This window comes from Neofelis nebulosa, chromosome 7 (assembly GCF_028018385.1).
Source record: "Neofelis nebulosa isolate mNeoNeb1 chromosome 7, mNeoNeb1.pri, whole genome shotgun sequence".
NCBI classification, from domain to species: Eukaryota; Metazoa; Chordata; class Mammalia; order Carnivora; family Felidae; genus Neofelis; species Neofelis nebulosa.
The window spans coordinates 31,125,992-31,141,694 of NC_080788.1; the positions used below are offsets into that span (position 1 = coordinate 31,125,992).

A 15,703-nucleotide genomic window follows, 5' to 3' on the forward strand; every position below is an offset into this window, starting at 1 on the left:
TAGCTTGGACCCAGGCTGAGGGGTGAGCAGAGCAGCCAGCCTCCTATCAGGCAGGACATCTGGACCCCACAACCCCATTGGGTCTGAGGCAGACCTAACTAGGACTGTGTGCAACATGGGCCACCCAGACCACCTCTGGGTTCAGGCTCCCAGCGGTGGGTGTGCCTCACACACAGTTGGGGCTGAGGATACCTGCTCCTCCTCTTTCCCCATCAGAGGCTCTCAGGCCATAGAGAAAGTAACCTCTTCAGCCTGACTTTTCAGCCTATTCCCCCGTTAAATCTGGCCACGGCTCTTAGCAGTCAAGTCCATTCCTCTTTTCTACAGAAGGAGGTCCCACAGCTAAGAAGGGGTAGTACTAAAGCCCAGGCTGCCTTTGCTCGGGCCAACCCAGCCGCCCGCCCTGGGCGTTCACATTCCCCCAAAATGACTCTCTCCCCGATCCGAAAACAACCTCACAATTTTCTTGTGTCCTTGAGTTTCCTCAGAGGTCTGGCTGCCTCATGGTAGCCGAGAATAAATTGGCCCTCTTCCCAGACCTTGTGAAGCCCCAGCCATCCCAGAGGAGTTAAGTAACAATCCCACTGTCAGCCACTGGCTCCCATTGGCTCCTGAGGGAGAACAGTGCCCACCAAGGTATCTAGAGCTGGGGTTATGGAGAGTCTGTGCTCTGGTCTCTCTCTGGAGGTGAGCAGCCCTCTCAGGGTCGTGGGGCCTCAAGTGATACCACTGGCCTCTTGTAGGTGTACAAGCCACCCCCTTGCTCAAGGACTCCCCTCCATGCTCCTGTGCCCCTGTGGTCTCTTGCCGATGGGAGTCCCCAGGCCTGGCTCTAAGAAGTCCCAAGCCAGGCTTAGAAGGCTATGGCTCTGGGACTCTGGAACTCCCAGGCCCTGGTCCTGTCACCTAGAAGCTGTGTGGCTTTCAATAAGCTACCACCCTCTCTGGTCCTCAGTCTCTGCATCTGTACCGGAGTTGGCCTTGAAAGTAATCACCACCACCACTGGGAGAGGGCTCACTGAGTGCCCGGCACCACATCAATCAACAAATACACCTATGCTCCTTCATTTAACGTCCTAACAACCAAAAGTAGTGAGATCATCTTTATGTTACAGATAAGCAGACTGAGGTTCGGAGGAGTTAAGTAACAATCCCAAACAGCTAGTAAGTGCTAGAACAGGACCTCAAACCCAGATCTGACCTCAAACCTCAGAGCCTATAATCACTAGTCTAGGCTGCTCTGCAGGGACCATCAACCTTTCCACACCAACATTTCAAAAGCCTATGGAGAGATGTTCCTGTTTCTTCCAAGGGATAAAACCATAGTTCCAAGGGCTTGAGGTTTACCCAGAATCAGGGACAGTCCTGGGGTTGTTGCTGAGAGAGGTGGATCGGGGCAGTCTGTCCCAGCTGTTGGCTGTAAGCTGCATCAGCTGGGAACCAAGAGCAGAGCAGGCTTTCAGGTACATCTGTGGATCAAATGAATGAATGAGTGAGTGAATGAATGAGTGCATGAATAAGTGAATGAATGAATGAGTGCCAACTGCCTGCCAGACCCTGCTCACCAGGCCACCCCACCAGAGGTTTGGTTTAGAAGGTGCTAGGCATGCAGCTACCTAGTCCATGCCAGCTTGGGTTGGGGGTGTGAGCCCCAGGAAGAGCCCCGGATGGAGGAGCTACATTCTGAAGTCTTGTCGTCAAGTGCTGACCTCCCCACTGCTTCCCCTTCACGTTCAGCTAAGTCTGCATCACCGGATTCTCCTCTAGCCTGAGGACTAAGAAGGAGCAGGGTCATCCTGGGCCCACCGTGGGGCTGAATCCGAGTAGTCCCTGAGGAGAAAGAGGAAACTCGGAGGGGAGAAGCCAGGCCTCCCTACCCTGGTGGGCACCCCCTGCCTGACGGGGATGGGGGTGAGCACATGGGTCGTTGGCCCAGCTTCTCGAGCCAGGGCCCACGGCGTCAGGGCAAGTTACAAGGTGACCTGGCTGGCTCTTTGTACTTCTGTCATCCGGGACATGCCTTTCCAGGGCCGAGTCTGGAGTGGCTGGGTTTGGTGTGAATGCGCGGGGCTGCTTCTGACCCTCTAGGTCAGTTTGAGTGCCTGGATCCTACCCCCAAACCCATGACTCTTCAGAGCCCAGACTAGGCTCAGAGTATGGTTGGTGGTGGCCTGGACCGCTGTCCTGGAAGGAGCCTCTGAAAGTCCCTGGAGCGGCCCTCCCCTGGTGTGCCCCCAACCCTGACCCCATGGAGATCCCTTCGGGAGCCCCATCCCCGACAGTGAGATAATAATGACCATAATGAGAACAGTCACCCACACATGTGCACAGCGCTTTACAGGTTACAAAGTGTTTCACATACATCATCTCATCAATTCCTCACAACAGCCCTGTGAGGTAGGCAGGGCGGGGAGTAACGTTTCCATTTGTACAGATGTGGAGACTGAGGCCCAGAGAGGGTCAATGACCTGTTTGAAGCCACACAGTAAGTCAGCAGCAGAGCTGGGACCAGAAGTTAGGCCTCGGTCCCGCCTCCAGCCCCTGGCTCTCTCCACTGACTGTGCTGTCCTCCGGGAGGACCCCAGCCTCTGTCCAGAGTCTCGGCCACACCCGAGCCAGGCCCCCCAACCCCTGGCAGTAGTGCTTCCTGGCAGCTTGGCAGACAGCCCCCACCCCCTTCAGGCAGCCCTGTCTCCTCCACCTGCTCCCTGCAAACAGCCAGCCCAGAGCTGGGCCCGCACCTGCCCCGCTGCCTGCTCGTGTCGGTCGCCCGGGCAGGTGAGGCTCGAACCTCCTTTCCTGTTTTCCTGAGTGATCCCTCCCCATAGGGGAAGAGAAGAGAAAGGAGGAAGAGAAGGAGGAGGAGGAGGAGGAAGAGAAAAACAAGAAACTGAGTTGGAAGAGGGCCCTGGAGCAATCAGGACGTCATAAGTTTGCATTCCGACTAGCTATAGGAAATAGTGTTTTTTTTTCTCTTTTTATTATTTCAAGTTTTCATAAAAATCCATAATTATTGAAACCCAAGTTACAGAGGAAGTTCGTAACTTTTTTTATTGAATTATTGACTGTGCTGCATGTCGGTCTGTCAGCTTCCGACTCCAGTCTGTCAACGAGTGCCCCTGTGCAGGTGGGTCCCCAGGCCTGGACTGCTGAGGTCCTGCTAGGAAGAGGGCAGGCGGTGAGGGTCGGCGGGGGGGGGGGGGGGGGGGGGCGGGCAGCAGGGAACGGGGCTGGGAGGAAGAAAAAGAGTGTGTGTGGAGGGGCAGGGAGAGGCGGGAAGGATCGAGGAGCGAGCGTATGGCGGCCAGGCCCCTTCCCCTGCCCGGCTAGCCCGGGGGGTCCCTGCCCCTCCCCCGCCCCGTCCTCATATCATCTTCATGTTGAACTTGCGGGGCGCGTCGGCAGAGCTGATGCCTGCGTCCGACTTGCGGGGCACGTACTCGATCTCGATGTTGTGCTTCGTGTTGCCTTTGCCCCGGCTCCAGAGAAAGAGCAGCACCAGGCAGAAGAGGACGACGCCCAGGAAAGAGATGAAGCCCATGGTGGTGGCAATGATGAGGGTCTTGATGTCGAAGGGGAAAGGCACGGTGGCTCGGGTGCTGTTGGCCTCTCCCTCGCCCGGCTGGTTGGAGATGAAAGCGAAGGTCTTGTTGGGCTGATGGGGCCAGTCGGGCGAGTAGCTGCGCACATGCAGGTGGGCCGGCATGGAGTCGTTGCCGCCCGCGTTGGCCGCGATGCACAGGTACGTGCCATTGTCCTGTACCTGGGCGTAGCGCACCTCCAGCGTGCCGTCGGGGAAGACTGTGAGCCGCCCGTTGCTCTTGGCCGAGACCAGGTGCTTGCGGGGTGAGAGCCAGAGGATGGCGGGCGGCGGGTCGCCATCTGCCCGGCACACAAACTGCACCGTGTGGCCCTCGTCCACAAACACCTGCTGGGCTTTGCGGTCCCGGATGCGGGCGCGGCGGCAGGTGAAGTAGTTGGGCAGGAGCACGTCCGGGAAGTCCTTGAACTCCTTGCCCTGGACGAATTCGGGCGTGGCACAGGTGGGCTGCTGCCGGTTGAAGTTGAGCCGCCAGCGGCGCCGGAACACCCACAGGAGCCGGCAGTCGCAGGCCAGCGGGTTGGAGTCCAGGATGAGCGTCTCCAGGTTGCCCACCGAGTGGAAGGCTGACTCCTCCAGTGTGGTCAGCTGGTTGCCCGAGACGTTTAGCACACGCAGGTAGTTGAGGCCGCGGAAGGCATAGGGCTCCACCACAGCCAGCTGCCCGCCCACCAGCTGGATCTCCTGCAGCCGTAGCAGCTCATGCAGCATGGAGCCCTCAATGGTGCCGATGGGATTGTAGGAGAGGTTGAGGAAGCGGAGATAGACCAGGTGGCGCACAGCCAGGTAGGGCACGGCGGTCAGATTGCAGTGTGTGATGGACAGGGATGTCAGGTTGAGGCCATAGAGGCAGTTGGGTGTCATGGTGTCCAAGTAGGGCCAGTGGGAGATCTCCAAGACCTTGAGCCGGTACAACCTCTTGAAGGAATAGTCCCGGATGGCGTTGATGTTGAGGTGCCGGAGCCTCAGGACGATGAGACTGTGCAGGTGGGACAGCGCCTCGGTGGGGATGGAGGTCAGGTTGCATTTCTCCAGTGTCAGCTGCTCCAGGCTGTTGAGGCCGCTGAAGGCTCGGTGGGAGATGTAGACGAGGTCGTTGTCGCCGACCTCCAGCGACTTGAGGTTGTACAGGTCCTGGAACATGTAGTCCAGCAGGATGACGATCTTGTTCTCGCTGATGTCCAGTTTGGTCAGGTTACTGAGGCCGGTGAAGACGCCCAGGGGGATGAGCTTCAGGCGGTTGCTGCGCAGCCCCAGCGTCCGGAGGCTGAAGAGGTTGTTGAACGCGCCGGGCTCCACGGCACTCACGATGTTCTCGTTGAGCTCTAGCTCTTCCAGGTGTGGGAAGCTGGCGAACTCGTCCTGGTTGAGCGTTTTGATGCGATTCTTGCCCAGGTCCAGCAGGCGGGTCTCGGTGGGGATGCCCTCCGGAACCGCCACGAAGCGCTTGCGGTGGCAGAGCACGGCGCGGTCCTGGGCCGAGCACTCGCAGCGGGGCGGGCAGCCCGTGGCGGACCCTGACAGCACCGAGCCCAGCACCAGCAGGAGGATGGGCTGCCAGCAGGCCAGGAGGGGGCTGGGCATGCTCCTCGCGCCCCCCGCCAGCATCCTCTCGCTCACCTGCAGCCAGGAGCAAGCACAGGACAGAGGGGGCGGTTAGAGGAAAGGGTCTGTCTGGACCCCAGTCTGTGCCCTCCTGCCCCTGTTAGAATGTCCCCGACACGGAGAGCTGGGGGCCCACAGTGGTATAGGTCGCTCCTGGAACCCCACAGTGAGGTCCCGATGCCAAAGCCGGAGAGCCTCCTGCCACCCCGTGCTGCTTCCTCCTTGCTCCCTATCCTGCCCAGAGCACTCCCAAGGAATTTCCCAGCACCCCTGGGATTGAGGGGGTTCCCTGAAAGGACAGGGTCACCTCAGAAGAGCCTGACATCGGCACCCCAGGTGGCATCCACCTCCTTTACAGTTTACATTTTACAGGCAATGTGATCCAGGCACACACCCAGTACCCCACCCCACGCCCCGAGCCTCAGCTTCCCCTGGTGCTCATCAGGGAGAAAGCCAGACCTGCTGAGTGGCCTCGGGACTCACCGAGGGAATCAAAGGGGCCCAAAGGCTGAAGCCTCTGGAAACAGCCTGCAGAGGAGCATGTCTGGTCCCCAGGCTGTCAGGCCAGGGCTTCTGAGGCTGCTGAGGGCCACCCTCTCAGCCTTTAGCCTGAACTTCCTCAGGCACAGACACCACGGCGTCCTCCTCACCAGCACTGCAGCTGAGCCCCCAGCCCAAGAGTCCTGGGATATCAGCAAACCCAGTGGCACCTGTCAGTGTGCATTAATTTGCTTCCCAATGGGGTTTCTGGATCAGTGGAGGGCACAACCGCCAGAACCCAGGACTCTACCCTGATGCCTCCCATCTGTCTCTGGGGGTTCCGATCACACTCCTCCTGGAGCCGGGGTTCTGTGAGGCTGCTAGTCTGAGGTGGGAGCATTCAGATTCCCATAGCCCAGGACGGCAGCGGCAGCTGGAGGCGCCCGTCCACACTGTGGCACTGAGGACGCAAGGCTCATTACAGCTGGGCCCTGAGGAACACGATGGGCTTGGGTGGCCGTGACAGGGGTAGTGGTGCCAGGAGGGGGCCCAGCTTGAGTACAGGCTGCAGGTGGAGTAAGCAAGGGGTGTGCGGGAGTGAGCCTCCCCGCCCCCTCCACCCCCCGTGACTCTCCCCCAGCTGTGTTGAGAGGCTACTTGCTCCCACCTGTGCCCAGACTGCCTCCGCCACCTCCTCCTTCCCTCCTCTGTTCCACCCCATGGAACAGCAAGGTCAGCAGGGAGCTAGGAGGGCTAGTCTGGACTTCTTGAAACCCCAGGGGTTGGGACAGGTGGTCTCTGGGGGCCAAACAATAGCCCAACTGCTCACATGCCACCCTTGGGCCTCTGCCCTGTTCACACACCCCACACACATGGTGCCAAGGGGGGGCTCACCACAGGAAGGGGACGCCCAGGCTGGGAGGGCCCCACATCTCTGCCCCTGATCAGGCCCTTCTCCCACCTCTCCCAGCACACCCTCACCCCGACACACACCTGTACAGAGCCTCTGCTTTCAAGGCCACAGTTCTTGTCACCCACACTTCAACTCTTCAGGCAAGGGGGGCTCAAAGAGCCTGTGACTGCCCAAGGAAACCCAGCCTGTAGAAGGGGGTGGATCTGGGACCAGAGCTCTAGTCTGCGAGACATGCCACACAACTTCCGGTGCTCCCGCAGTCTCCCAGGACTGACAGTGCTCCCTGGTTGTTGATCGACTAAGTGACTGATTAACCGGAGAGGGCTCTGGGTGTTACTGACATGTTATGGAATCTGCAAGGTTTTGTCAAAAGCCCCAACGGCTTTGCCCACCCCCCTCCCCTCAGCCCCTCTCATCCTCTCTCCAGACTCTTGTGGTTCAGCTTCCCCCACCCCACCCCCACCAGGCCATTTTCCACAGTCACACATGCTCCAGTCACCCACCAGAAAAGCAAACATCCTGACAGGCGATCAATAAGTAATTGCGCCGGCAGCTGGGGCCGGCGCGGGTATGAGGCTGGGGACCCGGAGAGGTAAATAGGACTTTTAGCGCCCAGCTCAGGGCTGGGCTGGTGGGCAAAGTGGGGGCTGCTGGAGAGGGGGCTGAGGACTGACGGGGGGACAGAAATGGCACAGGGCACCTGAGACGCTGATAAGTCCCTCACATACACGAGAATAAAGCATTCAAAGCCACCACCACCCTGCCTCAACCTACCCACGTACTCCTCTGCCACCAGTCTGCTCCGTGAAACCACCCAGGTGTCCCCACCTTGTCCTGGCTCTAAACCATCTGCTTTTGGAGGACTCTCCCAGCCTCCTGCCCTAGCAGCCTTTGTGACCTCCCTTTCCAAATGTCGCCTCCTCCACGAAGCCATCCGGAACCTATGCAGTCAGAAATCATCTCTTTCCCACGACACTGAAGCACCTTACGCTTATTAGTAGTGACGTTATGTAACTGCTGTAGAGCACACCTTGTTCTAAAAATAACTTGAGACAACTGACAGAAAACATTATGCAACAAGATAAAAAGATAAAGCCAGCCCGTGAGGAAAGAATCCCACGAAGTCATGCATAGCGACTAAAGGTGAGAGCTTCCTGGGAACCTGAACAAAGAGGCAAATACACTCAGCTCCTCAGAGCCTGGCGCCGCGCCCATGATGTATGCTTAATCCTGGATCAAACAGTCACGGGTGCTTCTGTCTCACAGAGCAGCGCCCAGGGGTGTCCTCTGAAAGAATGTATGCAGGAGTTTGTGCAGGGGTTGAGGCCCTGTGAGTGAGCAGGCCCGCTGAGCAATGACAGACCGGAGAGTTCACATACGTCGATGGAAAAGCATTGCTTGGTGTGGCTGCCACACTCCGGCCTGGCAGTTAGACCCGCAGACGACAGGCCATGCTCCCCGGGACCAAGATAGCTTCAGAAGGGTACATCCTCCTAATTGCCTCATCCCTCACCTTTTACATGTGGCTGTCCTGAAAGGTGGGGAAACTGAGGCCTGGAGAGGTTAAGAAGCCTGCCCGAGCTGGCACGGCAGGAGCACAGCACACGGGGCCTAGTCTCCTGGCTTGGCACCCCCAGGGGGCCCCTGTCATTGAGGGGTGCTGACAGGGCTGTGTCTGAGGGGGTCACCAGAACTGCTGAGTGGGCAGTGTGCTCCTGCCTTCCTGGCAGGGCGAATCCCGCTGGTTACTCCTGCAATTGCAGAGAAGTGTTTTATGCATTTTAATCAGCGTTTTATTTTGGATCCTTGCCCCCTGAAGGGCTTCCCACAAGGGCAAGAGTTTAAAAATTGGACCAATAAATACAAAGGGAATAAACATCGAAAGCAGGCAGGTGGGCAGGCAAAGGGAGAGCTGTGCCCGGGGCACAATGTTCAGACCCCACAGCAGCCTGAGCCCTCCCGATCCCAGAGTGGTGAGAGAAGCTGAGCTGTCAGACCTGATCTGCAAAGGGCTGCCTCCACCATCACACTCTCACTCCTATCCTGGGGCATATATGCCTGGCTCAGTTGCTCCCCACTCTGGCCCCAAATGGTTCTTCGGCCACCCCTACTCTGCTGTGTGACCTTGGGCAAGGCCTGCCCTCTCTGGTCTATTTCCTCCCGGTACAGTGAGGGGCTGGATTCCAGGCTCTCTGAGGGAGCCCACAACAGAAAATGACTTTCACCAGCTAGAAAGTCAACATTCTCAAACCTGGTTAGAGGAGGAGTGGGGGCTCAGGCCCCAAACTGCAGTTCCACCGGGCCCGGAAGGATCTATCTGAAAGGCTCCCCAGTGGGGCTGTCCCCTGTGGGGCTCAGGATGGGAAAGGGGACTGGTGGGGACAGAAGGGGCATCAGATCACCCGTGAGTAGACTTGGGGAGAGGGTGAGGGTCATTCCATCTCCTAAGGCAGCATTCAAAAGAGATTATTTTGTAGCCATTTGACAGATAAGAACTCAGCCTTCCTGAAGGGAATTCATTCGCCCTCAGGCCTAGGCACAAAGTTAGGGGGCAGCAGAGCTCTGTTCCCCCTGGTCAGCTTGCCTGCCCGAGAGCTGCCTGGTGTGAAGCGGGAATTCTGGACACACAGGCAGAGCAGGGAGGGGCAGGCCTGTCAGGGCAGTGCTGGGGAAGGCCCCAGGGTTGGGGGGGGGGCATGCCCTTAGAGAGCTCAGGTAGGCGCCCTGCCCCCCAGACCCGACCTGTTCCTCGACTGTGCACTTTGAACACACTGAGTTTCTTCTCCTGTGCCTGCTGCCATTGTCCGTGCTAGAATCTCACCTAATTTGGGGTGGGCTGCAGCACAGAATGGAAGGTTTTGTCATTTTAGGTTTATGGTATCAATATTTCATGGTGCTTCCACTCAGCACTCTTCAGGGAGTGCAGGGCTCCCCAGAACACACAGGCACAAGGTCCCTGGCATGGAGGTGCCCGCTGCCATTGCTGGGGGCTCGGGGCCTCTGGGTGTCAGCCTGGCTTTGTGACCTGGGCAATCGCGGTGGGCTGTTGCCCCTCGTGCAAATGAGGTGGGCATATGCCCCCTCACCTCCTGTCCTGACATCCTACTACGACTGGGTCTGCAGCAGGAGGGAGTGAGGAGGGACGAGGGACTTGGCGGACCTGGGGAGGGGGCTGAGGGCATCAGAATGTCTGCCTACGGCCCTATCCAGCTCTGCCACCAAGAAATGCGTGGAAGAGCAGAAGAAGAAAGGTGACAGCAATAGAGAAGAAAAGACACACAGAGGGCCATGCAGGAAAGACAGGGAGGAGAAGAGAGAGTCAGAGAACACGGAGGAGAAAGATGGGCACCTGGGACAGTGAGCAGGGAAGGTTGGCCTGGGTCAGGGGAACACGGAGCGAGAGCTTGCCCCACAGGTTCGACTCCCATTTCCTGAGCTCCTGTGCACACGCTGCATGTCCCAAGCCCTGGGCCCATTACATCTCCTGTCCTGACCACCACCCCATGAGGTAGGTTGGATTACTCAGAAAAGTGAAGGCACCCATGCAGGGTGACCAAAGAACAGTGGCAGATTCCTCGTGGCCTGCCCTGTCCCCAAGTCCCTGCCTGCCTGGGGTCCCTTCTTTGCCTTCAGCTCCAGGACATGGAGCCACTGGATCCATTTCATGAAAGGATGAAGTGTGTTAGTGGGAAGTGTAGTATCGGCTCAGAGGCAGCCGTGGCCATGTGGCTGGGGGAGGGGTGGAGGTGGGGGTGGCATGAGGCTTGGCTACAAAGCCCTCAACAGTCACCCTAGGTCGGGGTCTTTCTCCCCTAGCAATGGCTGGCTGTCCACCACGTGCCCAGAGCTCTCACATTCAGCTTTCAGAATCCAGCTCAAGAAGGGGTCACCCTCCTGGGAACCCCTCTGATCTCTGCCGTGTCCGGTGTCCGAGGAGCGCCCGCCACTGCTGTGTTCGCTCTCTCCCTTCCTCCCTGTTGGAGCTTCTGCAGCCTCCTCTGTGTCCCCCAGATTGAGAACCCCCAGGGCAGGGCCAGGGCTGACAGAACCTCACCCATCCTCAAAGGGGCAGAGAGAGCCAGTCAAACAACTCCTGAGAACAGCCCCTCCTAGGGCTTTCCTGGAGGAGGAGGTGTCATGAGAGCTCAGGCTGAACACAAATACATTTCCACAGGCCAAGAAGGGAGCAGGGGGAAGGCACTTTCGAGGGAGGGAATATGCTAGCAAAGGTGTGCAGGGGTGGAAAGCACCCAGGGACTCCTAATTGCTTCTCTCCTACCCCAAATCCAGATGGTTCCTCCCCAGCTCCTTCTAAAGCCACTCCATTCTAGCTTTCTAGGGCTAATCCCTGCTGAGGTGTGAATGGCTGATAATAGTTTAAGGTGTGAGCAGCTAATGGGGGAAACCCAGTCCCTGGCCAGCCTAATTGGGCAAGGGCTGCCCCCTGGCACAGGGAGTTTGAGTGGACGGGGAACCTTAAGAGAGGAAGGTTCCGGTGCCCAGGCTGGCCTCCGGCAGGAGAAATCCTGTCTGTGTGGTCAGCGGGCGGGCAGCATGGCAGCCTCTGTCTGTCTCCTCCTGGGCTGGTCTGCCCGCCTTGGCCTGTCCTCTCCCTCTCCCTTCTCCTCCTCCTGCAGCTGCCCCCCACAGGGAGAGAAAAATCAACCTGGAAGAAAATTGAGGTCATGTCCTTTGTCGTGTATAATTCTTTATTTTCCTCTTGCTCTTGGTTTTGGCAGAGTTGCTGGGCTCCTGGGGCGTGCGTGTGTGTGTGTGTGTGTGTGTGTGTGTGTGTGTGTGTGTGTTTAGGGGGGTGGCCTGTGTGGGTGTGTGTGCCTGCTGTCCCTCCTCCCACCACTCCACACCCTCCCTTGCCCAGTGCCGCCAGCCCCAACTCTTAGACGAATTTGGAAACTCAGGCCTCTCCCAAAGGTGCTCACCCGGCCTCTCAGCCGCAGCCGAGCTGGAGGGTGCTGACTGGGCACGGGGTGACTGCCTGCCCGTTGGCTAGGCCAGCTGCCTCTGTGTGTGGCCCTGGGCAAGCACCTGCCCCCTGCATGTGAGGGAGGGATGCCTCTGCCCACCCCACAGCCCACCCCCCCGGAGCACAGCTGATCTCAGGAGCTGCTAGCCTTCCGGCCAGCCCACAGCTCCAGGCCGTTTTTAGGATAAATTATGAATTTTAATTATCAAAGCATCTTAGTGTTTAAAGGTTTCTATGTATAGGCTCTGCCCGCCAGGAGTGGCCGGCTTGGTGGGGAGGAGCAGGGGTGGGGCAAGGCCTAGAAGAGCCCTCTTCTGGGTAAGCAAAGGGCATGGGGCTCACGGGTCCCAGGCCTGGGCTCCAATCAGGGCCCACTGTGCACCTGCCCTGCCATGTGACCCTGGACCACTCTGGGCGCTGCCTGTCTCTTCACAGACTTCTTCTGAGGTGAAAGTCCAGCCGGGAAGCTAGGAGCTGTCCTGGGGGAAGTGGGAGAAAGCCACTGGTTCTAGGAAGCTTCTTAGTTGTCTGTACTGAGGTCACCTGAGTGGACAGCACCCCTACTTGGATTGGAGCTGTCCCAGGATCGAGGAGGGGTAGACAAGCACCCATGTGGTGACCTGATGGGGCTCAAGGAAAACCCAGGTCCCGTACCCCTACATCTCCCTTCACACCTCCTCTCTGAGTCTAAGATACCAACATAGGCTCAAAGGGGCAAGGAGGTGCCCCAGAAAGCCTCTGGCTCCATCCCCCACCCAGGCCATCTTGGGAGGTGCCTAGCAGATCCCCTCATGCATACTGGTTGCCCCAGTCCTCAGGGCTCCTCTACCTTGGGAACAACTCAGATTGGCCCGTCTCAGGCTTTGGAAGCCTGGAAACCAGCCAGTCCCTACCTGGGAGGGCCATCAGCCTTGAGCTTGAATGAGGAGGAGCTCACAGCCTCAGAGGCCCGCCCAGGGCAGGGAGCAGCTTGCTGAGGGCAACAGTATGGCATTGGAAGGCCAGAGACCTAATAAATATAATGATAATGAGGGCCTCTTGTGTGCCAGGCATTATTCTAAGCACTTGCCGTATAAAAATTCATTTCTTAGGGTGCCTGGATGGCTCAGTTGGTTGAGTGTCTAACTCTTGGTTTCATCTCAGGTCATGATCTTGCAGTTCGTGAGATCAAGCCCCGTGTCAGGCTCTATGCTGGCAGTGTGAAGCCTGCTTGGGATTCTCTCTCTCCCTCCTTCTCTCATATTCTCTCTCTCTCTCAAATAAACTAAAAAAAAAATAATTCATTTCTGCCACCACAACTTGTTGAAGTAGGCCATGTTATTATCCCCATTTTGCAGATGGGAAAACCAGAAGCAAAAACAGGTTCTATAACTTGCTCAAGGTCAAACAGCTAGCATAATATGAACTCAAATGTGAACTTGGTTCAATTTTCACAGCAATCTTATTAGGCTGACATTATTATCCCCATTTTACAGATCAGAAAACTGAGACACAGAGAGGTGATGCAGTTTGCCACCAATTACACAGCAACAGATAGCAGAGCTGGGATTAGGACTGAGGCAGTTGGACCCCAGGCTGTCCTGACCAGGCTTGCATACTGCCTTTCCCAGATTCAGGTTCAAGGGCCTGCTGAGCGGTATGATTGTGGGCAAATGGCTTTATATCTCAGGGCTCCAAATTCCTTATTCAGAAAAGGGGACAGCAGACTTCACACTGCCCTCTCAAGGCTGGAGGCAGAGAATTCAAAGAGAGGGAAGGAAAGAGACATTTATATCGAACCCATATACTGAGTGCTTTGCGGAATGACCCCACCAACCCTCACTACATACCCTGTGAGGGAGGAACCATTAACCCCACTTCACTGATGAGGAAACTGAGCCTCCAAGTCACTAGTTCACCTGCCCAAGGTTACTGAACTTGTCTGCCTCTATAGGCATGGTAACCCCAGAGACCACCACACAGGTGAGGGGAATTTGGCCCAAGAACTTGAGGGATTTGTCCTAGGTCCCACAGCATCTCAGGGCTAAGGCCTACGAAGAATCCCAGCCTCCTGACTACAGCATCTCTCCCCAACGTAATGCCAGACAGGATACCACAATGGGGCTAGATCAGGGATAAGTGAAGGTTTGAGTTATTTCTGCCTCAAGAAGGGGAAAAGATTTAAAAACAACCCCCAATACATCCAAACTGAGGCCCAGTGAATTTTTTTTTTATAACATGGACAGTTTTATAAATAAAACCGCTTGCCATTCTATCACCACTGACTACTCAAAGCCCTCTCTGCTCAAGTGAGTCTTGTCCAACCCCTTGCCAAAACCCATTTTCCCAACCTGGTACACGGAAGTCAGAATCAAGGGGTGGGGCGCCCCTCTGGTCAGACACACACAGGTTCCACGTTCTGCTCAGGCACGACTGCTGCCATCACGCAGCTGCCTGCTCGTGAGAAGCCCACGCGTGGGGAGAGGCATCTCTGCAAATCTCTAAGGGGAAGGCAGAGGGTGCAAAGAGTCCAGTGCAAGCCAAGAGGGTGGAGTCAAAACCCACAGGCAGAGTCCTAGGGGAGGCCCGTTCAGCTCCGTGTGAGGTATCGAACGGAAGACCAGATGGCTCAGGATAGAAGATCTGCCTTGGGAGTAGTGAGTGAGTAGCCTGCCATCAGAGGTATGCAAGCAGAGCATTATGGATCAGGGACACTGCAGGAAAACCCCTCTGCCAGCTAGGATCCACACCTCAGCAGCCCCTCTTAGCTCTGAGATACCCCCATCTCGCACCTAAGTAAAGGGACGTGAGATGGCCAGTCCCTCCCAACTGCATCTCCAGCCCTGTGCTGGGCCGGGCAGAGGAAGCATGTTGGCCAGGGCCCCACTCCCTCGCAGAGACATGAGCAGGTTCTCTGGAGGGGGAAGCAGAGGAGGTGGCAGAGAGAGATTAATTCCCTGAAATGGGAAAAAATAGAAAAACACACACACACCACACACCCTAATAACATGTAATAAGAGGTTGGAGACAAGGAACAATGGCCTGGTAATGTCACCCTGGCGGCAATCAATTTGGGTGTCACATGAAATAGGCATAATTATTCCGCCAGCCCCATTGCTCGTTTCTAACCAGCTCCAGGGGCCCAGGTCTGGGCGGGGAAAGCGGCCTGGAATCAATCGTTGGTGCACCAGGCTGGCAGAGGGAGCAGCCTCAAATTACCTTGCCAGCACCAAGCTTCTCAGCCTCTGTGGGTACACAGAGGGCCTCCTGGGGGGACCTTGCTAACATCCAGGAACGACCTTGCTCAGCCACCCTTCATTCATGCAATGGGCAAGAGCAATCAGGGAGGACTCCCTGAGGAGGTGAGAATGAAGAAGAACAAATATACGTTTGTTCCATCCAGTATTCATTCTCCAGGTCACCAATCTCTTATTAAGCACTCACCAATGCCATTATTAAAATGGGCTGTGCATTATTAAAATAATGAAGCACGGGCTCTCCCCCTCTCCAAAGCTAGGATCACCTCGTGCCCATCCTGGGGGTGAACACAGAACCACGGGGGTTCCTTTGGCTTAACTGTGCAGAACTTAATCTCTCCTTGCTTCCTCCTCCTTCATCGCCACTTCCCTGGGGAATCCTCCTGACTGCTCCTGCCCCTCCCTGAGCTCAGGGCTTGTACAGACAGCACCCCACAACTGGAGATGCTGACGTACAAAAGGGACAATCGCTTCCTAAGCATCTGTTACACGCTGGCTGCCGCCCTCTCAACCCCCATTTCATACACCAGAAACCTTGAATTCCAGAAATGCAAACCAAGGCCACAATGTAACACCATTTTACACTCAATCAATTGGTGAAAACCGAGAGGGCTGACCATACTGAGTACTGGCAGGGGTGGGGAGCAGTGGCGACACTCCTCTCCTGCTGGGGGGGAAGCATAAATGGTACAACCAACTTGGAAAACACTTTGGCACATTTTCTAGTAAAGCTGAATATGAACATGCCCTATGGCCCAGCAATTCTGCTCCTAGCTGTGTGCCCCAAGACACTCTGCACCCTGCCTCAGGAGACAGGACAAGAAGGTTCACGGCAGTATTGTTTGTAAGAACAAAAAGGGAAACAACCCACAGGCCCATCAATA

General features: G+C 56.7%; 1 protein-coding gene across 2 annotated transcripts in view; it reads right to left on the reverse strand.

Moving 5' to 3' along the window:
- Nucleotides 1-2,318: 2,318 nt before the first annotated feature.
- Nucleotides 2,319-15,703, reverse strand: part of LINGO1 (leucine rich repeat and Ig domain containing 1) — a 75,997-nt gene continuing 62,612 nt past the window's right edge. For both annotated transcript variants that reach the window (XM_058736977.1, XM_058736976.1), the window contains one exon: nt 2,319-5,221. In XM_058736977.1, the coding sequence (XP_058592960.1) occupies nt 3,365-5,209 (1,845 nt within the window). In that variant the 5' untranslated portion in view covers nt 5,210-5,221 and the 3' untranslated portion in view covers nt 2,319-3,364. The remainder of the gene's footprint in view (nt 5,222-15,703) is intronic.